At 39.4% G+C, this 25154-nt stretch overlaps 1 protein-coding gene across 1 annotated transcript in view; it reads right to left on the bottom strand.

Moving 5' to 3' along the window:
• Nucleotides 1-25154, bottom strand: part of LOC126089129 (DNA-directed RNA polymerase III subunit RPC1) — a 217641-nt gene that overhangs the window by 127351 nt on the left and 65136 nt on the right. Inside the window, exons 6-11 of the mRNA XM_049906890.1 lie at nucleotides 21596-21773; nucleotides 21320-21457; nucleotides 20977-21174; nucleotides 9781-9905; nucleotides 9592-9703; nucleotides 1513-1710 (exon numbers count right to left, since the gene is read on the bottom strand). Of these exons, the coding sequence (XP_049762847.1) occupies nucleotides 1513-1710; nucleotides 9592-9703; nucleotides 9781-9905; nucleotides 20977-21174; nucleotides 21320-21457; nucleotides 21596-21773 (949 nt within the window). The remainder of the gene's footprint in view (nucleotides 1-1512; nucleotides 1711-9591; nucleotides 9704-9780; nucleotides 9906-20976; nucleotides 21175-21319; nucleotides 21458-21595; nucleotides 21774-25154) is intronic.

The following is a 25154-nucleotide window of genomic DNA, read 5'->3' on the forward strand; positions in this document are numbered from 1 at the left end:
TCATTCAGCATTAAGTTATAGTTGAAGGTATGGTTCCACTGCAGCAGCTGTGGCATCACAAGCTGTGCAGCAGTAGCTATTTGCTTGTCAGGTAGTATTCTCTTAATGTAACTAAATGCAACTTTTCCAAAAGCACTTTTGTAGTCACGCAACAGCAGATACAACAAATCAGTGTGTGACTTGGCTGTCTAGCAGAGCAGAGAATGGAATATTCATAGCCTAAGCTCACACTGAAAATCACATTTTTCCAGTAGGGCTACTGGCATATCAAACTATCGTCACTGATATCCATTTCTATTTTGATTTTCACATGTTATTTCTCTATTAAGTGTTTCAGGTCAAGGGAACACTTAATTACTGTCATTTTTCTATTTACCTGATCACAGTGTAACACCCTAAAAAGTTTGTGCTTCTATTACAAAAGCAATTTTTGTATGTAGAGTACTCGAATGCGAGTGGGAACCAACCCTCACAGAAAAGGATGGGTTGTTTTGTGGGAGGAGACCAGACAGCGAGGTCATCGGTCTCATCAGATTAGCAAAGGAAGTCAGCCGTGCCCTTTTGAAGGAACCATCCTGGAATTTGTCTGGAGCGATTTAAGGAAATCAACAGAAAACCTAAATCAGGATAGCCAGACACGGGATTGAACCGTTGTCCTCCCCACTGCGGCACCTCGCTCGGTCATAGAAAAGGAAGTGATATATTTTGAGTTTTATTGTGACTCAAAGCTATTCCAAAATTTTTCATTGTACTGTGAAGGAGTAAAGATTTATATACCAAATAATGGAAAATCCGAGATGGAATGTAACAATATTATGAAAAGGGAAAGTTGCTACTCACCATACGGTGGAGATGCTGAGTCGCAGTTAGGCACAACAAAAAGACTGTCACAAATAGGCTTTCAGCCAGCAAAGTCTTCATCAAAAACACACACACACACACACACACACACACACACACACAAAACTGCAGACTCTGGCAACTGAAGCCACACTGTGTGGCTTCACTTGCCAGAGACTGCAGTCGTGTGTGTGTCTTTCTGTTGGGCCTCGATGCAACTCGTAATTTCTGTTATATGATGGGTAGAACTTTCCTTTTCATAATATCGTTACAAATTATTTATATATAGTGGAATAATAAATTATTGCGGTAGTATCTACATATGTCAATAACTTACTTTTAACAATTTGTAGGTTAGCATCCTCCTGCATTTTAGCACACAATTTTTTGCATGAAATGCACTTTCAGAAACGTAATCTTTACAGATGACCTCAGCTTACATGTACCAGTGAAACAGAATTTTGTAAATGGTTGAAACAATTAACTCAAAAATAAAGTACAAATAAATATAAATACTGATAATGAAATCTGATCATAAATAACAGTGTTGCAGGTTTGCACAAAGAAAGTAACTTTAGCATTTATTACTCATTGTAAACTCTTCAACAAATAAGAATTTCTCTCTGTCTCTTCCTGTCATTTGAATACATTACTATCCTCAGTGATACATACTTTCAATATTGCTGGTGGTGGCAAATCAATATGCATGTTTGTATCACTTCCAGCCAAGAGAGTTGCCGCTAACTGACAAGCCTGGCCTCTGTCTAGAAAATTATCTTTCTGTGTAAGTAGATAGGCTCCAGTGATGAAATCTTGTGTGGCAGCTATGAGTAGTTCTCCATTGCGAGGTGTCACGAGATTTGATTTGTTCTGAAAGAAATATTTCAAATAAATGAAATTTTAAAATTTACTACATAGAACTGAAATTGTTTTCACTGACAAATGTACTGTAGATTGTGAAAATTCATTTCAATTCAAAGCTTTATCTGTAAATATCTCGTGTTAGATTTTATCTTTTCCATGGCAGATTAATACAAATTAAACATTCACTAATAATGTCCACAATAAAAATATTGTTCCTTGCCATGGTGGCACGTAATTCTCCATTTACTAGTCAGTATGCCTAATCAAAATCCAAAACAACAACATTTGAGTTTAAGTATGACCATACTGTGACTTCTTTTAGACTGCATTAACTCACATTTACTGTTATGTAGAAGCCAAGTGACATCATGAAGTCATAGTTCACTGCATACTATATTTAAAAAGTACAAATGTGTATGGAAACAAACCATCTGCTGAACTAAATTGTATTTTCAGCACACAGGACACAAATTGGCTTGTTTACATAATGATCTAGTGTTTTTTTAAATATTGTGAAACTTTTGGTTCACAATGCTACTTTGCTTCTGCCTAATATTGATTGTGGTCTAACATAAATAACAGCACAATAGATAAAATTGAAAAGCTATTGGCCTAGTTGTCTTCTCAGCTTCTGATTGCAATTTCTAGATATGTTACTACTATCAGCAGATTGTAATAGTATCACTAATGGATCTTCAGCTGGCCAATTTTAAAATAAATGTGTCAGATAATTATTTAGTAAAATAGAGCCTGCTTCACTGGTCAGAGTTAGGTGACAAAAACAGTTTATACAATAAATTTATAACTGAAAGCTACGAAGAAGCCAAGTATAGAGTAAGTCTACATCTGGCAAATCAGCATATGTATATAATCTTTGAAGATGAGGAACAGTATACAAACACATAAAAGCAGGATAATCAACAACCCACATGAAGAAGAGGCACTACATCTAGTAAAAAGATCACCAAATGTAATATGTAACAATATTATGAGAAGGAAAGTTGCTATTCACCATACAGTGGAGATGCTGAGTCACAGACAGGCACAACAAAATGAAACAAAATGACTCTCACAATTCAAGCTTTCGGCCATTAAGGCCTTTGTCAACAATAGCCGCGTGTGCATGAGCACGCGCATCCCCCCCCCCACCCTCCCCCCCCCCCCCCACACACACACAACACACGACTGCAGTCTCAGGCAACTGAAACCACACTAAGAGCAGCAGCACCAGTGCATGATGGGAGCGGTGCCTGGGTGGGGGCAATGAGGTGGTTGGGGGTGGGAGAGGGGGGGGAAAGTACGGTAGCAGTGGCGGACAGTGAAGCGCTGTAGAATACACATAGGGCAGAGGAAAGATGGGAAGGGAGGGGGTGGGGGAGGTAAGTAGCGGAAAAGAAGAAAAATAAAAAATTGAGTGTTGTGGTTGAATGACGGCTGTGTAGGGCTGTTTTTAGATGGTGGAATGTGGTTCTTTCTGTGGATGTAAGGGTAGTTTGCATGTTGAGGGATTTGGGGAATGACAGTGAGGCAAGGTTTGACGTTAAGAAATTCTGGAAAGTTAACAGGGGGTGGTTTGGGGGCAAATGGGCGGATCACAGTTGGATGGAGGAGTGAACTGAGTTAGGAAAGGTTCAATATTGGTCTTTGGATGAGTCTGATTGGTAAGGTTGGTGGCAAAGAAGTGTTTCCACTGTAGGGACCGGGAGAAGGACGGAAGGTCTTTAACAAGTCCTGCATGATTGAATTTGGGAGTGGGGCAAAAAGTGAGGCCTTTGGAAAGGACTAATATTTCTGTGGGGCTAAGGCTTCTGGAGGAGATATTCATGACTGTGTTGCGGGTTCAGTGTGGCGGGGGGGGGGGGGGGGGGGGGGGGGGGGGGAGGGCGTTGGAGGATTGGGTAAGTGTAGTGTGTCTGCAAGACAGGTTTTGTCAGCTATGAGGGAGCGTGGGGGAGGTTTGAAGGTTGTTGTAGGGGTCATGGACAGTGGTACTCCAAGGCAGGAGTAGGAAGTGAGCAGGGTGGAGAGCTTTTTGAGGTAGCATTGTGCATAGCACTCAAGTTTCTGTAGAGGAAGAGTTTCAGTGTGTGTTATGGGTTCCAGGAATTTGGGATTGCATAGCAGGAGAATTTTGCAGATGGAGAGAAGGTACTGCAAGGAGGGTTGGGCTTGGTTGATACCGTTTTGCAGGACTACGTTGGTGAGGGCTAAGGACTGGCAGAATCTGAACAGGTGGAGGTCATTGTGGAAGAAGAGGTGGCAGCCAGAGATGGGCAATTCATTAGGGGGGGATTCCGTGAGCCAAGCAACAAGGCAGGAACAGAATGTGGGACTGGAATCTGGCTAGGGATGTGGAAACTTTTCTGTACTGATGCAGATGGAAAGGGCAAGGATCCATGGTGGTGGGAACAATGTGGAAAATTAGGCAAATAATGTTGAATTAAATTCGAAAAATTTTGCAAAAATACAGTCACATATGTGTGAATATTCACAAAAAGGAGCAAGATAAAATCTAAGTGAGTCAATGATAGCGAAGGCAAAAAATCACTAAAATTGGCACAAAATCACAAGGATCAAAGAAAAGAATAACTAATAAAAAACATATTATTGTGGGTAGTGGGTCTGATGGTGGATAAGTGTGAAGAAGGGGGACGGCAGATGTGACTGGATGGTGGAATTAGTGGGTGCGAACTGGGATAGAACAGAGAAAGTGTGGGGGTGGGGAGGGATTTGTAGGATGAGATACAAGACCGTGTGGCACCAGAAAGGCGCAGGAGTTAACATACAAAAATACGGGAAGTGATGCTGGGAGAGTTATCAATTTAAAAGTATAGGATTAATTATATTGGCAGGAGTAATGTGGGGCATAAGATGCTGCACCAACAGTGTAGTCTTGTAGCTGTCTAACCTGCAGCACTTCTGTCCACCACCCGCACCACATTATTACTCCTCCTCCCCGCCCCAGCCTCCTCCTTAATCCCACCCAGTCGCCACTCTCATCATGCATTGGTGCTGCAACTCGCAGTGTGGTTTCAGATGCCTGAGACTGCAGTCGTGTGTGAGTTGTGTTTGCACGTGCACGCGTGCTTTTGTGTGTGTGTGTGTGTGTGTGTGTGTGTGTTTTTTGCTGAAGGCCTTAATGGCCAAAAGCTTTAATTGTGAGAGTTTTTTTTGTGCCTATCTGCGACTCAGCATCGCTATATGGTAAGCAGCAACTTACCTACTCAAAATATTGTTACATTCCATCCTAGATTTTCCAAATGTCATATGTATTTAGTTTGGAATTGCTGTAATGTATAAAGGGAAGAAAACTGGTAATTTTTAGCAAATTCAATATGTAACAATGTAAGGATCTCATAGAGCTGAAGGAGGACATTAATCAACAAAGGGAACACAGTGAAGAAAGTAACATGTACATAACAGAACTGATAGAATAAATGCCATGAGATACTTGCAAATCTAGGAAAGGCAACATGCATAGAAAACACACAAGGGCTGCAGCAGGAGGTAGCGAATATGTCTTAAGAAAATTACAGAAGGTAAAAGAATAAGCAATGCCATGAAGGGCCAAGTTTCCTGGAAATGTTTGATACTGTAAAAACCCTTGCCTTAATGCTATAATTACTTTCACATTCACAAAATTCTTCCTAATTCTTGTGTTGATGAACTATATGACTTTAAAAATGCCTAATTCTTGTGTTGATGAACTATATGACTTTAAAAATGCAGTATACAAATTTAAGTCAGTTCGTGATAGAAAAATTTGAAAGCTACAAAGCGGAACATGGCTGGTGCACAGTCTTTTTTTTTCCATTTGCTATTTCTGCTGAACAACTTATGGGGTAAGCATGATATATGGAACAGAGCGTGCAGCTGACAACAGTTACAGTCAAATGATACAATGCACTGTGCAACATGTGCAGCTTGAGACTTTTAAGCAACGAGGGCTGTCTGCCAAATCAAAACCTTTGCTCTCCAACATTTGTAGCAGCACTCCTGACACCAGTATATTTCCAATTTACTGGCATTCTATTCTGTCTTGGACTACCACTGCCCAACAATACCTGTCTACCCCTAGTGAACCCCATCATCAATCCCTCATAGATGGAAAAGTCAGCAAGCAAGGTATTGCCTTGCTGGTGTTTTCCATTTTCCACAACCCCCAAAACCCTGTAATAGTAGCAACCAAACAAACCCAAAATGCTGTTGTCAATGTATCTATCAAATAATTCAATCCTACAGGAGTTTCAGACCTAGCCAAATGCTTCACACTCAGCCCTACACCAGCATTCAGTCAGACAGAACTCATCAAATATCTACTCTCCTAATCCCTTCAGAGGACACCATTTTTTGCCACTTATCCCTCAAATCAAAGCCAACCAAAATCAAATCTAAATCCCAGGTTTGTCTCTTCAACTAATCAACTGACTCAAATGACCAATTGACCAACTGACACACTTCCCCTCTCCCCACTCCCATATAACGACCTCCAACGATTCCTTACCACTAACTTGGACTCCCCCTCATTCTTCCATCCCTTCCCAATAACACATTCTTCTTTCAAGATGAAATGCAGTGAGTGCATGACAAAATGTATCCAACTTTCTGACATTTTCACCTAAAAACTTTGACACAGTGATACTATTCAAGAAGTCTTCCTGAACCTCCAAATCCTACTCAAATCCTTAGGCCCATCGCAGAATCTCTAACCTGAATCAATCTCCCTCCTTCCCCAACTAACCCTCTACAAACACAGTTTCTACATGTTTGCCATAATCCACATATCTAATCAAACTAATCATTCTGGAGCCACACTGTAGCTTGTAATATTATGTGTGCCTCACAGCTTTTTTTTTTTTTTTTTTTTTTTTATTAATTTGTGTCTCATTTTATTCTGAGAAGCTCAGTAATGTATGTAAGTACCGTAAATGTAAATGTGATTCAAAAAGTACTTGAAGTGAAGTGAAACACTGCTGGACAGCAAGAAACTCCTTAGCGCGCAATCCCCGCAACAATAGTATTATAGTATTGAGTATGGACTCTAAATAAATAAATAAAAAACAACTGATTTACTTTCTTTTAAAAAAAAGAGGAGGGGGACTGTTAATCTGTATCTCGTGGAAAGAGGACGTGTTGCTGGGCCGTCGCTCAGAACATATTGTTACATTTAATGAAAATTGATATTTCTGTGATAAAACTGAGTAAAGTATGTGTAAGAGTTGCCAAACATTTATGTATACAAATTTTCTGGAAGTGAAGAATAGAAATATCTTGTTTTTGGAAAAGTAGGTGAACTTCATTGTCGTCGCCGTCTATCAATCAACAGAATTGTAAGTGTACAAAGTTCACTAAAATACAGGAAAAGAAATGCATTCTCTATAGTTTTCATTCAATAAGTAACAAACTCTCATAATTTCTTAATTTCAGTAATTGGATTTATGTTCTTGAACAACAGTATGGTGCTGAACTCCACTGACCAATTTTGATGTAGCAGGACGTGTAATTTGAAGGAAGTTTGTGTGCTAAGCAATCTCCTTTTCTCACGAGAAGCAGATTGCTGTTTGATCTTATTTACTTACAACAGTGGTCCCTTACGTATGAAAAGCTACGAAAACTTGGGGTCAAAGCTATCCGCAATACGGCCATGTAAAGAACAATAACTTCCTCCAAATTGTGATACATCACCAACTGGTGCAGAAGCTGATCATTCAAGGAGGCAGCAACCAAAATTCAGGTACCAGTTATGACAAACATCTCTCTCTCCAAACATATATATAAATATCCATATTATTATTATTATTATTATTAAAAAAAGTTATTTTATAAGCTGATTAATGTATTCCTAAATAAAGAATCTGAGCACTTGCTGATGCACACCTTCAAATCACTGTCTACAGCCTAGCTTCCCACAGCAAAGACATCTCTTAACAATCCCAACCCCTTTACCCTCTGAATCCCAACTTAACACTGTTGATGTCACTTCCCTTCGCACCAACATCCCTCATGGCTTGGTTCAATCCAACTAGTACACCACCTTCCCAGACACTGATCTCCACCTCTCCAATGGTTCCATATAAAACTCAGTCCTTATGAAGCTCACTAACCAACAACAGCACCCGCGTGTTGAAAGCTCTGTCCCTTCCAAAGTAAAAAGTCCTTTCCGTATAGCCTGAACACCCGTGGAGAGCACATTTGTAGCAACAACGAGTTGCTTGCCCAATATGCTGAAAATCTTACTAAGTAGTCTAACAATGACAGTAATCAATTACTGATAATACACAGTAAATGAATAGATAAAAAGATCTACTCCCCAAGTGGCGGCAGGGAACCACACACACAAAAGGATTTAACTTTTACAAGCTGTTGGAGCCAGTGGCTCCTTCTTCTGGCAGAAGAGTAGAAGGGGAAGGAAGAGGGGTGGAGGGAAAGGACTGGAGAGATTTAGGGAAAGGGGCATAGTTCAGAAAAATCACCCAGAACCCCGGGTCGGGGGAGACTTACCGGTTGGGATGAGAAGGAAAGACTGAATCTGTCTTCTAGATTTTTTATCTATCCTTTTACTAAGTAGTCTGTAGTTTCATTAAGACATATGATCTTACATATAACTCAGCAAAATGTTCAGAATGTGTCATACCATTATACATTTAATAAACTGGAATGACACAAGATGCCAAAATCATGAAAAGTATAAGGTAGGGCTACTCACTGTCGCCATTAACATTTAATCTGTATATTGAAAAGGTAATGAAGGAAATAAAGAATAATCTTGAAGTGGGAGTTGTTTGTCACTGGCAAAAAGCCAGCATGATATAGCTGACTGATGACACAGAAATGGTTGCTAAAACTATAATAAACAAGAATTGAGCTGGGTGCTTAATGAAACATAACTTGCGTTGGTTGGTGTCTAAAATATGTACAAAAAAAAAAACATTACATCATAAGGTGCAAAGCATGTGGACACGATAGATGGTAAAATAGTAGAACTGATAAAGAAAGAAGATTCAAAAAGAGACATTATAGTAAGTGTTGTACATAGCAAAAGAGCTTTTGTATATTTGAAGCAAAACATAATTTTTTTGCAAATAAATTTTTATTATGTGTCCGGTTTACTGGTAAAGGTAATAAAAAGTTTATTTGCAACAGATGACTGAAATTTATTCTAAAAAAATAATACTACAGTTGCTGAAAATTACATCCGTGAATAAAATAAAAAATATAAATTGTAAACCCAGAAGAGATTCATGAATGTTATTTTTGGAATTCAGCTCTGTATTCATGCAAAAAATGGGCAACGAGGAAGACAGAAATGAAACAATTCGAAGCCGTTGCAGTATGGTGTTACAGGAGACTGTTTCAGTTCAGTTGCAAAAAGAATGAAGACATCCTACAATGAGTAACAAGAAGAAAAGTCTAGTGAAAACACAATGAACTGAAGAGAGAGACTGGATGGGCACACATCGCACCACGAAACACTGCTGAGAATTGTAGCTTAAGGGTTGGTGGAAGTAGAAAATCACAGGGGCAGGCATAAATATGAACATAAACAGATTGTTGATGATGCAGGATGCTCAGTATTTATACTGAAATGAAGAGGATAGCCGGCACATAGTAGATCTGGGCTACTGCATCAAACCCATTCTGGGCTCATGTCCGGAACAACAAGAAGTAAATAGTTACTGTTTCAGCTAGTGCACCTGTGATGTGTAAAACCAATTAACGGAACTATCTAACTGCATATAATACAAGTAAATTAGGGTAGAAGTAGTTCACAGCATGCGTAACCTTTAATGTGACATTGCGTATTTTCAAATTTAATTTTGCTTTTAATATTTTCTACTCCTTTTTGTTTACTTTTCCCTCTTTGAAACTATTCTAATGTATACCAACCCCCATAAGAATCAAGGCCTCAGCACGAGCCTCTTCTGTCTGCGGCAAATGGAGATTCATTTCATCACCATCAAAATCAGCATTGTATGGTGTACAGACACATTCATTAAACCTGTAAAAAACAAAGTATCTAATTTTTCTTAAAGGAGCTGAACAAGTACTTGCACTTCTTAAAAAAAGAAAACATACCTGAATGTCCTGTGTTCAAGAACTTTGGCTCTGTGTGACATGATACTTAATTTGTGAAGACTAGGTTGCCGATTAAAGAGTACAATGTCTCCATCAACAAGATGCCGCTCCACTATATCACCAGGCTGTAACAAAAGAGAATACTACTGCAGCGTCTCACATGTATATGTGTATCAGGACTATTTTACTCATCTAGCTTAAAAGACACACATATACAGCAGACACATAAGATATTGAAATGATGAGTATTAAAAAATCATAACTAAACTGCTTCAAAGTCAAGAGTACTAAAATCAGAAGTGGTCAGGAACTGGGAATGAGGGGGAGGTTATTGTGTGGCGGACAGGCTGCACAGGAAACATGAAGCATGCATAATGAAGATGGAAAGGAAGGAGAGGGGAAGGAGATCACAAATGGAAGTACCACAGACTTCTATCAATCCTGTCACATACTCACAATAAGTAACCTATTACAAAACATCTACAAACAATTATCTGTAGAACAAAGAACACTATTAACATGCTAATCGTAGGTTCACAGGGGAATGCAAGTGGTTTGATGTTAGTTTTAGAAAACTTCCAACCATTCAAAGTATCTCAGTAAAAGCTAATGCTCCACCACCTTTTCTCCTCCAGTTTAGTCCAATGCTCGATAACTGGCACTAAAGGTACACTTTTTATATTTACATCATTATAAATATCAGAATGAGATTTTCACTCTGCAGCGGAGTGTGCGCTGATATGAAACTTCCTGGCAGATTAAACTGTGTGCCCGACCGAGACTCGAACTCGGGACCTTTGCCTTTCGCAGGCAAGTGCTCTACCATCTGAGCTACCGAAGCACGACTCACGCCCGGTACTCACAGCAGAATGTAAAGCTGTGAGTACCGGGCGTGAGTCGTGCTTCGGTAGCTCAGATGGTAGAGCACTTGCCTGCGAAAGGCAAAGGTCCCGAGTTCGAGTCTCGGTCGGGCACACAGTTTTAATCTGCCAGGAAGTTTCATTATAAATACCACTTTCATCAAAACCAGATAAAGCAAATGCAGGGTGCATTCTATGCACAGAAGGAGAGGGGGGGAGGGAGGGGGAGGGGGGGAGGGTGGGGGAGGGGGGGAGGGAGAGAGAGAGAGAGAGAGAGAGAGAGAGAGAGAGAGAGAGAGAGAGAGAGGTGCATTCTATGCACAGAAGGAGAGGGGGGGAGGGAGAGAGGGAGAGGGAGAGGGAGAGGGAGAGGGAGAGGGAGAGAGAGAGAGAGAGAGAGAGAGAGAACTTAGCAGCTTTACAGTGTATAATATTTCTATATTTCTTTGTCCAAGACTAGATACGCTACCCACTCTCTTCCTGGGGATAAAGGTAGAAGGCCACTCTCTCTTCAAGCCTCATTTGAAAAATCTATATGTACATGGGCAAAAAAAGAACCACATGCACACTACCAAGAAAATCACTATTAAATGTTCAACATGCACTTAATAGTGCTTACAACAACTGCAGTATAAAACTACTATTAACTGCTGTATCACAAGCCACAGCATGCTTCCAGCTGCAATTGTGCACAAACCCACCACCTGCCTTCTTACACACACCTCTGCAAACAAGGGGACACTAGCAACTGTGGGTCTCAGATTCAATATTAGCTTCAAATTCCTTTTCATCTATTTAGAAAAATCAACACAGAAGTTACCTACAGAATGGGGTAATCAGTGGGGTTGGGGAGCGGGGAAGCTATTGTGTGGATACATTGTATTTGCCCAATATTTCAAAAGTATTGCTCTAATATATGAACTGTAACAAAATTCACACTTTTCCTTTCATTAATGGTAAACATTGATTTTATTTTGCCATTACACATTATTATTCTATAAAGTTCATTTTCACCTTATACGTTGTGTTCTTTACAAGAATTCAGACAAAACTTGGCATGAAAGAACATTGTGCATTCCGGTCAAACTAGCTTTTAAAAAAATTACAAACACTTAGAAATCAGATACGCAAAATTAAACATAGTGAGAATTTTTCTACCGTACTACATATAGTGGGAATTTAAGGAGATGAGATCTGAATAATCTGACAGAACCAGAGGTTGTACAGAGTTTCAGGGAGAGCATTAGGGAACGATTGAGAGGAATTGGGGAAAGAAATACAGTAGAAGAAAAATGGGTAGCTTTGACGAGGGCTAGTAGAAATCCTTGGGTAACAGAAGATATACTGTATTTAACTGATGAAAGGAGAAAATATAAAAATGCAGTAAATGAAACAGGCAAAAAGGAATACAAACGGCTCAAAAATGAGATCAACAGTAAGTGGAAAATAAGAGACCTTTGGAGAAAAGAGAACCACTTGTATGAATATCAAGAGCTCAGATGGAAACCCAGTTCTAACCAAAGAAGAGAAAGCAGAAAGGTGGGAGGAGTATATAGAGGGTCTGTACAAGGGTGATGTACTTGAGGACAATATTATGGAAAGGGAAAAGGATGTAGATGAAGACGAAATGGGAGATATGATACTGTGTGAAGAGTTTGACAGAGCACTGCAAGACCTAAGAAGAAAAAAGGCCCTGGGAATAGACAACTTTCCATTAGAACTACTGATAGCCTTGGGAGCGCCAGCCCTGACAAAGCTCAACCATCTGGTGAGCAAGGTGTATGAGACAGGCGAAATACCCTCAGACTTCAGGAAGAATATAATAATTCCAATCCCAAAAAAAGCAGGTGTTGACAGAGGTGAAAATTACCGAACTATCAGTTTCATAAGTCACGGCTGCTAAATACTAATGCGAATTCTTTGCAGACGAATGGAAAAACTGGTAGAAGCCGACCTCGGGGAAGATCAGTTTGGATTCCATAGAAATGTTGGAACACATGAGGCAATACTGACCCTCAATACTGACCCTAAGATAGATTAAGGAAAGGCAAACCTATGTTTCTAGCATTTGTAGACTTGGGGAAAGCTTTTGACAATGTTGACTGGAATACTCTCTTTCAAATTCTGAAGGTGGCAGGGGTAAAATACAGAGAGCGAAAGGCTATTTACAATTTGTACAGAAACCAGATGGCAGTTATAAGAGTCGAGGGGCATGAAAGGGAAGCAGTCGTTGGGAAGGGAGTGAGACAGGGTTGTAGCCTCTCCCCGATGTTATTCAATCTGTATATTGAGCAGGCAGTAAAAGAAAAATTCGGAGTAGGTATTAAAATCCATGGAGAAGAAATAAAAACTTTGAGGTTTGCCAATGACATTGTAATTCTGTCAGAGACAGCAAAGGACTTGGAAGAGCAGCTGAACGGAATGGACAGTGTCTTGAAAGGAGGATATAAGATGAACATCAACAAAAGCAAAAACGAGGATAATGGTATGTAGTCGAATTAAATCAGGTGATGCTGAGGGTATTCGATTAGGAAATGAGACGCTTAAAGTAGTAAAGGAGTTTTGCTATTTGGGGAGCAAAATAACTGATGATGGTCGAAGTAGAGAGGATATAAAATGTAGACTGGCAATGGCAAGGAAAGCATTTCTAAAGAAGAGAAATTTGTTAAGAACAAGTATAGATTTAAGTGTCAGGAAATCGTTTCTGAAAGTATTTGTATGGAGTGTAGCCATGTATGGAAGTGAAACATGGACGATAAATAGTTTAGACAAGAAGAAAATAGAAGCTTTTGAAATGTGGTGCTACAGAAGAATGCTGAAGATTAGATGGGTAGATCACATAACTAATGAGGAGGTATTGAATAGAATTAGGGAGAAGAGAAATTTGTGGCACACCTTGACTAGAAGAAGGGATCAGTTGGTAGGACATGTTCTGAGGCATCAAGGGCAGCGTGGAGAGTAAAACTCGAAGAGGGAGACCAAGAGATGAATACACTAAGCAGATTCAGAATGATGTAGGTTGCAGTAGGTACTGGGAGATGAAGAAGCTTGCACAGGATAGAGTAGCGTGGAGAGCTGCATCAAACCAGTCTCTGGACTGAAGACCACCACAACAACACAACTACATATGAAAATTAAGTCTGACTGATGTTATTGAAAACTGGCATTTCAATTATGAAATTTTACATAAACCACATGCAAAATATGTCACTAAAATTTGGCGCAGACATCCGGTTATAAATCTGCATTTGGATTCTGAGTGAGTCAGTCCCGTCATGCAATATTTCATTTATTAAGTTATCTGGAAACCAAACTACACTCATGCTCATAAATTAAGGATAATGCTGAACATGGTGAAACAACACTTTGGTGTGCAGTTTACGGGTTTAAATCACCTCAGGGTATGACCATGCAGTGCATCTGACCTGCGGTCGTCGCACGGTGGCGCTGGCAGCAGTCCACATACGCAGAGGTGTGTTGGTGCATGTCAGAGTACGGTGCAGTGAGTAAGTGTGCAGACGTTTTCAGACGTGCTAATGGTGACTGTGTGTTGAAAATGGCTCAAAGAACACATATGGATGACGTTATGAGGGGTAGAATACTAGGGCGACTGTAGGCTGGTCAAACACAGCAGGTTGTAGAACGGGCCCTCCGTGTGCCACAAAGTATGATCTCAAGATTATGGCAATGATTCCAGCAAACAGGAAACGTGTCCAGACGCTACAGTACAGGACGTCCACAGTGTACAACACCACAAGAAGACTGGTATCTCACCATCAGTGACTGCAGACGGCCACAGAGTACTGCAGGTAGCCTTGCTCAGGACATTACCGCAGCCACTGGAACAGTTGTCTCCAGACAACTGAACAGACATGGTTTATTTGCCTGCTGACCTGCAAGGTGCATTCCACTGACCCCTGGTCACAGGAGAGCTTGTAAAGCCTGGTGTCAAGAACATAGTACATGGTCATTGGAACTGTGGTCCCAGGTTATGTTCACAGACGAGTCCAGGTATAGTCTGAACAGTGATTCTCGCCGGGTTTTCATCTGGTGTGAACCAGCAACCAGATATCAACCCCTTAATGTCCTTGAAAGGGACCTGTATGGAGGTCACGGTTTGATGCTGTGGGATGGGATTATGATTGGTGCACGTACACTCCTGCATGTCTTTGACAGAGGAATTGTAATAGGTCAGGTGTATCGGGGCGTCATTTTGCACCAGTATGTCCACCTTTTCAGGGGTGCAGTGAGTCCCACCTTCCTCCTGATGGATGGTAATGCATGGCTTCACCGAGCTGCCATTGTGGAGGAGTACCTTGAAACAGAAGATAGCAGGTGAATGGAGTGGCCTGCCTGTTCTCCAGATCTAAACCCCAACGAGCACATCTGGGATGCTCTCGGTCAACGTATCGCTGCACGTCTTCAAACCCCTAGGACACAACATGAACTCCAACAGGTACTGGTGCAAGAATGGGAGGCTATACCCCAGCAACTGCTTGAACACCTGATCCAGAGTATGCCAACACGTTGTGCGGCCTGTGTACATGTGCACGGTGATCATATCCCATACTGATGTCGGGGTACATGCACAGTACAGTGGCATTTTGTAGCACGAGTTTCAGGACGGTTTTCTCAACTTATCATCAATACCATGGAGTTACAATCTCTGTCATGCGTGTTCCCTATGTGCCTACGCTATTAGTGCCAGTTTTGTGTAGTGCCACGTTGTGTGGCACCTATGAGCATGAGTGTATGTGTTACATAACTGGCAAACAGTTATAGTAATGGTTTGTGCACCTTTCACAGTTCTAGATGAGTGACTATTTGTCAATATAGTTATTTTGTAGTCAATAATGTGCATTTAGCCACTCCACAAATCTGCTGTCAAAAGGAAATTGTTTTTCTGAATTTAAGGCATCAGAACATAGCTCAAATATGGCTGATAAAGTTAAGAGGTTAGCTTTCCTTGTTGCTGTTGTTGTTGTCGTCAGTCCAGGGACTGGTTTGATGCAGCTCTCCATGCTACTCTACCCTGTGCAAGCTTCTTCATCTCCCAGTACCTACTGCAACCTACATCATTCTGGATCTGCTTAGTGTATTCATCTCTTGGTCTCCCTCTATGATTTTTACCCTACACACTGCCCTCCAATACTAAATTGGTGATCCCTTGATGACTCAGAACACATCCTACCAACCGATCCCTTCTTCTAGTCAAGTTGGGCCACAAATTTCTCTTCTCCCCAATTCTATACAGTATCTCCTCATTAGTTATGCGATCTACCCATCTAATATTCAGCATTCTTCTGTAGCACCACATTTCAAAAGTTTCTATTCTCTTCTTGTCTAAACTATTTATCGTTCAGGTTTCACTTCCATACATGGCTACACTCCATACAAATACTTTCAGGAACGACCTCCTGACACTTAAATCTATACTCGATGTTAACAAATTTCTCTTCTTCAGGAATGCTTTCCTTGCCATTGCCAGTCTACATTTTATATCCTCTCTACTTCAACCATCATCAGTTATTTTGCTCCCCAAATATCAAAACTCATCTACTACTTTAAGAGTCTCATTTCCTAATCTAATTCCCTCAGCATCAACCAACCTAATTCGATTACATTCCATTATCCTCGTTTTTGCTTTTGTTGATATTCATCTTATACCCTCCTTTCAAGACAATGTCCATTCCGTTCAACTGTTCTTCCAGGTCCCTTGGTGTCTCTGACAGAATTAGAAAGTCATCACAAACCTCAAACTTTTTATTTCTTCTCCATGGATTTCAATTCCTACTCCAAATTTTTCTTTTGTTTTCTTTACTGCTTGCTCAATATACAGATTGAATAACAACGGGGAGAGGCTACAACCCTGTCTCACTCCCTTCCCAACCACTGCTTCCCTTTCATGTCCTTCAACTTTTACAACTGCCATCTGGTTTCTGTACAAATTGTAAATAGACTTTTTTTCCCTGCATTTGAGCCCTGCCACCTTCAGAATTTGAATGACAGTATTCCAGTCAACATCGTCAAAAGCTTTCTCCAAGTTTACAAATGCTACAAACATAGGTTTGCCTTTGCTTAATCTATCTTCTAAGATAAGTCATAGCGTCAGTATTGCCTCACATGTTCCAACATTTCTATGGAATCCATACTAATCTTCCCCGAGGTCGGCTTCTACCACTTTTTCCATACGTCTGTGAAGCATTAGTATTTAGCAGCCGTGACTTATTAAACTGATAGTTTGGTAATTTTCACACCTGCTTTCTTTGGGATTGGAATTATTATATTCTACTTGAAGCCTGAAGGTACTTTGCCTGTCTCTTAATCTTGCTCACCAGATGGAACGTTTTGCCATAGCTGGCTCTCCCAAGGCTATCAGTAGTTCTAATAGAATGTTGACTACTCCCGGGCCCTTGTTTCGACTCAGGTCTTTCCGTGCTCTGTCAAACTCTTCACGCAGTATCTTATCTCCCATTTCATCTTCATCTACATCCTCTTCCACTTCCATAATATTGTCCTGAAGTACATTGCGCTTGTATAGACCCTCTATATACTCCTTCCACCTTTCTGCTTACCTTTCTTTGCTTAGAACTGAGTTTCCATCTGAGCTCTTGATATTCATACAAGTGGTTCTCTTTTCTCCAAAGGTCTCTCTAATTTTCCTGTAGGCAGTATCTATCTTAGCCCTAGTGATATATGCCTTTACATTTGTCCTCTAGACATCCCAGCTTAGACATTTTGCATTTCCTGTTAATCTCATTTTCGAGACGTTTGTATTCCTTTTCGTCTGTTTCATTTACGGCATTTTTAAATTTTCTTCTTTCATCAGTTAAATTCAGTATCTCTTATATCCTCCTTTCAAGACCTAAGGATTTCTGCTGGCACACATCATCTTACCTAGCTGATCCTCCTCTGCCATCACTATTACATCTCTCAAAGCTACCCATTATTCTTCTATTGTATTTCTTTCCCCTGTTCTTGTCAATTGTTCCCTAATGCTCTCTCTGAAACTTTCTACAACCTCTGGTTCTTTCAGTTTACCCAGATCCCATCTCCTTAAATTCCTAACTTTTTGCAGTTTCTTCAGTTTTAATCTTCAGTTCATAACAAATAGATTGTGGTCAGTGTCCACATCTGCCCCTGGACATGTCTTGCAATTTAAAACTTGGTTTAAATCTCTGTGTTACCATTATATAATCTATCTGAAACCTTCCAGTGCCTCCAGGCCTCTTCCATATATACAGCCTACTTTCATGGTTCTTGAACCAAGTGTTAGCTATGATTAAGTTATGCTCTGTGCAAAATTCTACCAGGCGGCTTCCTCTTTCATTCCTTACCCCCATTCCATATTCACCTACCACTTTTCCTTCTCTTCCTCTCCCTACAATCGAATCCCAGTCACCCATGACTATTAAATTTTGTCTCCCTTCACTATCTGAATAATTTCTTTTATCTCATTATACATTTCATCAATCTCTTCATTGTTTGCAGAGCTAGTTGGCATATAAACTTGTACTACTGTGGTAGGTGTGGGCTTCATGTCTACCTTGGTTTTCCTTACTTAAAAATATTATAAAATATCCTTGAATTACATCTAGTGTGCTACAACTTCCTGAGAAATTCAAAGGCCAAATTTCCCCTTAGGTTCCACAAAAGGCTACAATACTAATGTTAAACATTTTCAAATGATTGAATATTAGGCAGAGAATGAATGAATGGGTACCCCTCTTTAACGGAATATCATAATCTGAATTAACATGATATACTTTCTTTGGTCAGTATTAATAACAAAGGTAAGTTCAAAGTTCACCATCAAAGTAGTTTGTTAAAATATTTGGCAGTTTCCATGGTTTACTTAAATCATATAATATCCTTGTGGGAAGCTCATATATCACAGACTTCAATGAGTCTTGAATCTGTTTTAGAGAGACTTGTTCTGAGTACCTGGATAATACCTGGCTTGCAATGGTCCCTAGTTTCCGAGAAAATCAATGCTGAAATTTTATGCATACCTCCTACACACCAGCAATGTTAGTTGTGTCAAGTAAGCGAACATAGCAAAGAAGCTAAATTTTACTGCCATCATGCAGGTGGTACAGGTTCAAATCCCAACAGTGTGCACACAGAATTTTCAGAGGCTATTCTGAGGTACACCGTTCATTCGAACTCAGAAAGATTGTTCTTTCTACAATCAACTTTGATGTGAACCATGCATATTTGATCATTCCTGTGAAAGCATGTGCACTAAACTGATGCAGAATTAAAGTATGTATTTTTATGGAATCTTCCCGAGAAGCAATTTTGTATTAATGTTTAGTAATTCAGAAGCATCTGAATATTTTTTGTGAAAATTTTAATCTGACTGTAGAAGTAAACATCACGAGATTGGCAAAGTCGAGTACATTTGGGCAGGATGATTTATTATGGTGCTTGTCTTTCACCTAATAGGATTTGATCATAAAATATCTAATCAGTCTGCCCTCCCCTGAATTCATAACATAAATAAATTTTTGCTATCCCATATATGGAAGAATAAGAGACTTTTAAAAACCTTTATACAGTACGTTCGTTAACTTCCCTGATTTCACACAGGCCACAATTACATTTTTTCATTTAGGAGTCAACCCATCAACTACTGTTTGGTGAGGCGGTTTTCTCTCCTTGTTCCACAAGGCATCTATTGTATGTAGAGTTGTACTGGTAGCCAGTTTTATCAGTATAAATGAGGTCAAATTACAAATGAGTACTTTCATCTATATCTGGAATCCTCCCACAGCTGCTCTTCCTTCCTCCACCTTTGAGAACTATTTGGAATTTTAACTATAAACCACAAATGGAACATACACTTGTAGAAAGTGTGCTGTAATGGCTGATTTATTAATGAAATCGTTATGGCAAAAATGACTATTTTTTAATAATTTTGCATGATATTTACATCTAATGATTTTCCACACGTGCAGACTTTGAAACTGTACAGCCAGCATGCTGGCTGCAAACCTTAACCTCTGCGCTATGCTCACTTGGTCGAAATGTAATTTATGTTACCGATAGAGAAGGTATGCATAAAACTTAAACAACAATTTTCTCATAAACTAGGGGACATTGCATGAAAAGCTGCTAACCAGATACTCAGGACATGTCCCTCTACAACATATCTAAGATGCATTGAGATCCGTGATTACTGGGTCTGATGGTCCCCTTGTCAGTTCAGGACATGGAGTCAACATATTCAGTGCTATGTTTGAAATTCTTCGCCCAGGTCAATAAAGCAGTAAAATGATAATTGTCATCATTCAATACTTACTGTAACTTCGTCAACTGAAGGAATAATTATTTACTAAGCAAATGAACATTTCTGAAACAGATGCACATACATGTGCATGCGCGCGCGCACACACACACACACACACACACACACACACACACACAGTCTGTATAAGAACACATTTTTGTGGCATAATGCTTCACAAGATGTGCATGGCCTCAATAAGTTCTTCGATATTCTCAATTGCAAAATTGCAGTTTCCTTCAAGATCTGTAAAAATAGTTTCATACAAATAAGCTCACTGAAGATGATTGATTTTCAGGCATTTCATAGATTCAGTAGCATATCTGTTCAAATTAATAACATTGATGGTTGAACAAACACAAAGATAAAGTTAGCCTGAAACATACAAGTCATATTTTCTTACCGGAGTTAAACACAGGATACAATCTGTCTGGACATTATGTCAGCAGCACCAACTGTACAATGAATTGTCCTTTGTTTACAAAAAGATAAATTCAATGACATACTCCAATGATGCAAAATTTCATGTGTAGACTTTTGGAATACAAGATAAATATTTACAATAACAGAATTCTGATTATTTTCTGACAAATATATATCTAACAGAAAAGAGCTTCATCCAAATAATTATTGAAATTTGTACACAATTCCGAAAATTCTGAATTTTACACCTTCACCACATGCCCACCAGCCTAGCATATCAGCCACCTATATTTATTAGGACTTTATGCAACAAAGAAAACTCAATTTTCTCAAAAACTAAGGAGTGTTTAGCTTTTTTTAGGGAAGGAAAAAAGATATCAATCCCTCCTCCCTTCACCTCTACTAATGATAAACATCTACATCAAATTTCACCCACACAGGTAACTCTCAACTGCTGGCCACCCTTTGGAAGAATTATTTATTTAAAAGATATTCTCACAGGGTGAAAACTCAATTGTTCAATTACCATCTGCTCCTTTGCTACAGTATTGCACTGATGCACCATATCAGTAATACCACTGAGGAAGAAAGAAAGAAAGAAAGAAAGAAAGAAAGAATACTTACCCTAAGTTCCTGAGCAATTTTCTGACGGTTCCCAAATTTTAAGAATTTCTTAAATTTCAGGTTCTTTTGTTCAACAAAATTTGCACCTGGATGCTTGTCAGGTCCATTTATTACCATCTGTTTCATCAGTTTGAGATTGGCACTAGTTACTCTTTCTGGATATGTGAGAATTTTTGCAACATGGACAGGTACACCAACCTACAATAGAACGATATAATATAAATTATATGAATCATTAGCTCATGCACTTTATGCATCTAAATTTGTAGTATATATGTAATAACTATTCTTAATAGTGATGCGAAATAAAAAAGTATGAATTATCATTTATTAATGGGCATACCTGTTCAATGAGAAGATTTGGATCTGGAGAAATAACAGTTCTGCTGGAAAAGTCAACACGTTTACCTGACAGATTTCCTCTAAAACGGCCCTGTTTTCCTTTCAGTCTTTGAACAAGTCCTCTACTTGATTTTTTGGGCTGTTTTCAAACAAAAATGAGAAAATAAAACACAATTTTTCTCACATAAATCTTATCAATGGAATAAGCCCACCGCAGACAAAACAGAAAACACAACAAATTGAAACTCACAAAATTATCTCCTGACTCTTTTTTTACCTGCATATTCAGTGGTATTCCTGAAGTTTCACTGTTGATGTAAAGTGCACAATGAAGCTGAAGAAAATCCCAATCTTCATTTATCATCTGAACTTTCGCACCAGTCTGACGATGCTTCGTAATAACGTCATTGATAAATATAATTTCTGAAAGTTTCATAGTCAGATCATCTTCATTCCTGAAACAACAACGGCAGTACATATTAACAGTCAAATATTGTATCATGCATGAAAATATACGTTCACCGTGTGTAATAAGGTCCAAAGGAATACTAAGTTCTCAGTAACTATCTACAGCTACCATCAGTTGTAGATAGGTTTGAGGAGAAAAAAGTTGTAGTATTTAGGGTGTAAAAGAAAGTGATCTGCACCCAGTTAGATCTCAATCCACAACAGTTCAGAAATGAAAAGTGTTTTTTTAATATTTATAGAAAGTATTCACCAGTTCGCATTTTATCTTTCAAAATAGGCAACTATACATACTTTCAGATACACTCCCCAATATTTATAAGCACATGAGCCTTCTCCTAACAATTTATGTAATTAATTACAAATTCACCTTCAATGTATTCTATTTACACTGCTGGACTTTAAAATTGCAAAACCAGGATGAACACCAAAAAAATCTTAAGAAGAATAAATGATTAAATTCATAGACGATTTTGGAACATATGGGAGGGGTGGGGTGGCGGGGAAGGGGAAGAGGGTGGGAGACAGGGGAGGGCATTGCGGACAGAGACCAAGGCTTGACTACAGCAAATCAGTTCAAATGGATGTAAGTCACAATAGTTGTACATGGACAAAGAGGCTTGTACAGGATAGACTATTATGGACAACTGTACCAAACCCATCCTTGGACTGAAGTCGACAATGATAAAAACATGGAGTTGTTCATGAGATGTTCACAGAAAGCTGTCATAATGTTTTACTATTTGGTACCATTTGTGCTAACAGTCACACTGATACCACACTATGCCAAGGTATATGAAAAGAACCTGGAAAGCAGAATCCCAACAAGGGTCAAGAACAAATTGCAAGAGGAGCAGCAAAGCTTCAAACCTAGGAAGTCATTCTGGCCTCATATTAGCAATGAGGCAGCTCCAGGAGTACCACACTGAATTTGGGGAATTGCTTGTGACAGCCTCTCTTGATAGCATCTGTAGAAGAAAGGTCTGGGGAGCAGTAGAAAAAAAGGGAGTGGAAAAAGAGACAACAAGCAGAGTGGAGGAGATGTACTTTGGAAGTCTGAGTTGTGGGAAATGAAAGAACAGATTGGTCCAGCAAACAAATGGTGTGAAATGGGGCAGTGCATTGTCACCTCTCCTCTTCATATTTGTCTTGGATGAGATAATGACTAAGATAGCAGCAAAAACTGGAGAATACAAGATGAAAATAATGATGTTTGCAGATGATTTGATGATCTGTGAAAACAATGAGGAGGAGATTCAGGAACAGCTGGATTCTTGGGAAGAAACTGTGACACAGTAAAGAATGAAATTTAATGTAAACAAATGTGAGGTCCTGGTTACAACTAGAAAGAAAGATACAACAACCAGCGGAATGAAGATTGGAGGAGAAAAATTGAAGTACGTGGAAAGTGTTCAGTACTTGGGAAATGTGATGAAGGAAAGTGGAAGAAGTGAGAAAGATATCAGCGAACGTGGCCAACAGAAGCATTCCTGCGATATTTTACGAACCTGATTTTGATTTTAAAAAATAAAAAAAGCAAAGTAATATAAAAAGTTACTACATCCCAATGCTGACCTATGCATCTGAAACATGGGTAATCAAGAAACAAGATGTAAGCAAATTACAGGCATATGAAAAGAACTTCCTCAGAAGTAGGCTAGTAGCAACAAGGAGAGAGAGAATGAGGAATGAAAAGATAAGAGAAACGATGAAAGAGGAATCCTTGCAGAGCAAGACAGAAACATCAAGGCTAAGATGATATTGGTACTTTAAAAAAAGAGAAAACAATAGGATTCCCATGAAGATAAATGAAAGGGAGATGCAAAGAAAATATCTAAGAGGAAGTCCAAGGGATAGATGGCTGAAATGTGCGGAAAACTGTATTCAAAATGGAGGCGCAAACTAGGCCAAAAGGAATATATGGGGGTTGACACAAAAGTAGTGCCTCCATTTTTGTAACTCTTCAACAGTTGGCAGCATTGATGTGTGGCAGGTACTGGCTTGTTCCGTAGCCTTTTCTCAACAGCTTAAGTTGGGGGGAAGCCTTAGCATTGAATGATTGTGTTGTTACAGTGTAAAGTATGTAACCCTGCACAGACGGTCGGTCAATGCAATTTAAGAAACGTGCAGTCATTGAATTCTTGACAGCAGAAGTTGTCACCCCAAAGGAGATTCATCAGAGAATGAAAGCAGTTTATGGTGATTGTGTTGATGTGAGTACTGTGCGTCATCGGGCAAGTAAGTTTAAAGATGTTGAGGCAGGAACATCTGACCTGTGTGACAAAGAAAGAGTTGGACGTCCTGTGACAGCAACCACCGAGTTTCACAAGCAAAATGTTAACAGATTGATTCAGGACAATCGTCGTATCACTCAGAGAGAAACTGCAAGTACAATCAGTATTTCACAAAAACGTGTGGGTCACATTTTGCTTTGCTTGGCTATCGGAAGATCTGTGCATGATGGGTACCCCGGATGCTGACTCCTGAAATGAAAGTGCACAGACTTGAAATTCACCATGAACTCCTCTCAAGTTATGAGAATGAAGGTGACGCCTTTCTCCTTCGCCATGAACTCCTCTCACGTTATGAAAATGAAGGTGACGCCTTTCTCCTTTGCCATGAACTCCTCTCACGTTATGAAAATGAAGGTGACGCCTTTCTCCATTCAAATGTGACAGGATACAAATCGTGGGTACACCATTATGACTCGGAGAACTGTGAGACGGTGGTTGCAGAAACAGAGTGTCGACTTTTTCTATGACGACTTCAGAAAACTTGTTCATCGTTGGCAGAAATGCATCCAATTGGCTGGTGATTATGTGGAAAATTGAATATTGGTAATTAAAGATCACATTCTAAAGATTATTTCTGCATTTGATTTATAAAAATATTTCCATCCAAACCCAATTAACGAAGGTGGAGGCATTACTTTTCATTGAACCCTCATAGAAAGATAGAGGGAGAACCAAACTACATGGCAAGGCTTATGTCCCAAACATACCCACCCTGATGCTGGAAACCATTCAAGATGATGATTATGGTGATGGTGATGATGATGACGATGATGATGATGTGCTAACAGTTTGACAAAGCAGTAAGTGTCTACGTGAAATCACAGTACATCCACCCTGTACTTCAAATTTGTCTCATTATTGCTTATAATCTTCCTCTGTCAGGAAGCATACGAGAAGTCAGCAGTGTTGTAGCAGTCTGAGATACACTGGATCCTTCTAGTGATGTGTATTTCACAAAAATTTCATACTCAGATGAAATGAAAACTTTAATGAAAGCCAGGAATGAAATATACTAACAGAAAACACAATTTTTGTTTCAAACGTGAATATTCTTTTGGAATGTATATAATTTGGGAG

This window comes from Schistocerca cancellata, chromosome 1 (assembly GCF_023864275.1).
Source record: "Schistocerca cancellata isolate TAMUIC-IGC-003103 chromosome 1, iqSchCanc2.1, whole genome shotgun sequence".
In the NCBI taxonomy this organism is placed as follows: domain Eukaryota; kingdom Metazoa; phylum Arthropoda; class Insecta; order Orthoptera; family Acrididae; genus Schistocerca; species Schistocerca cancellata.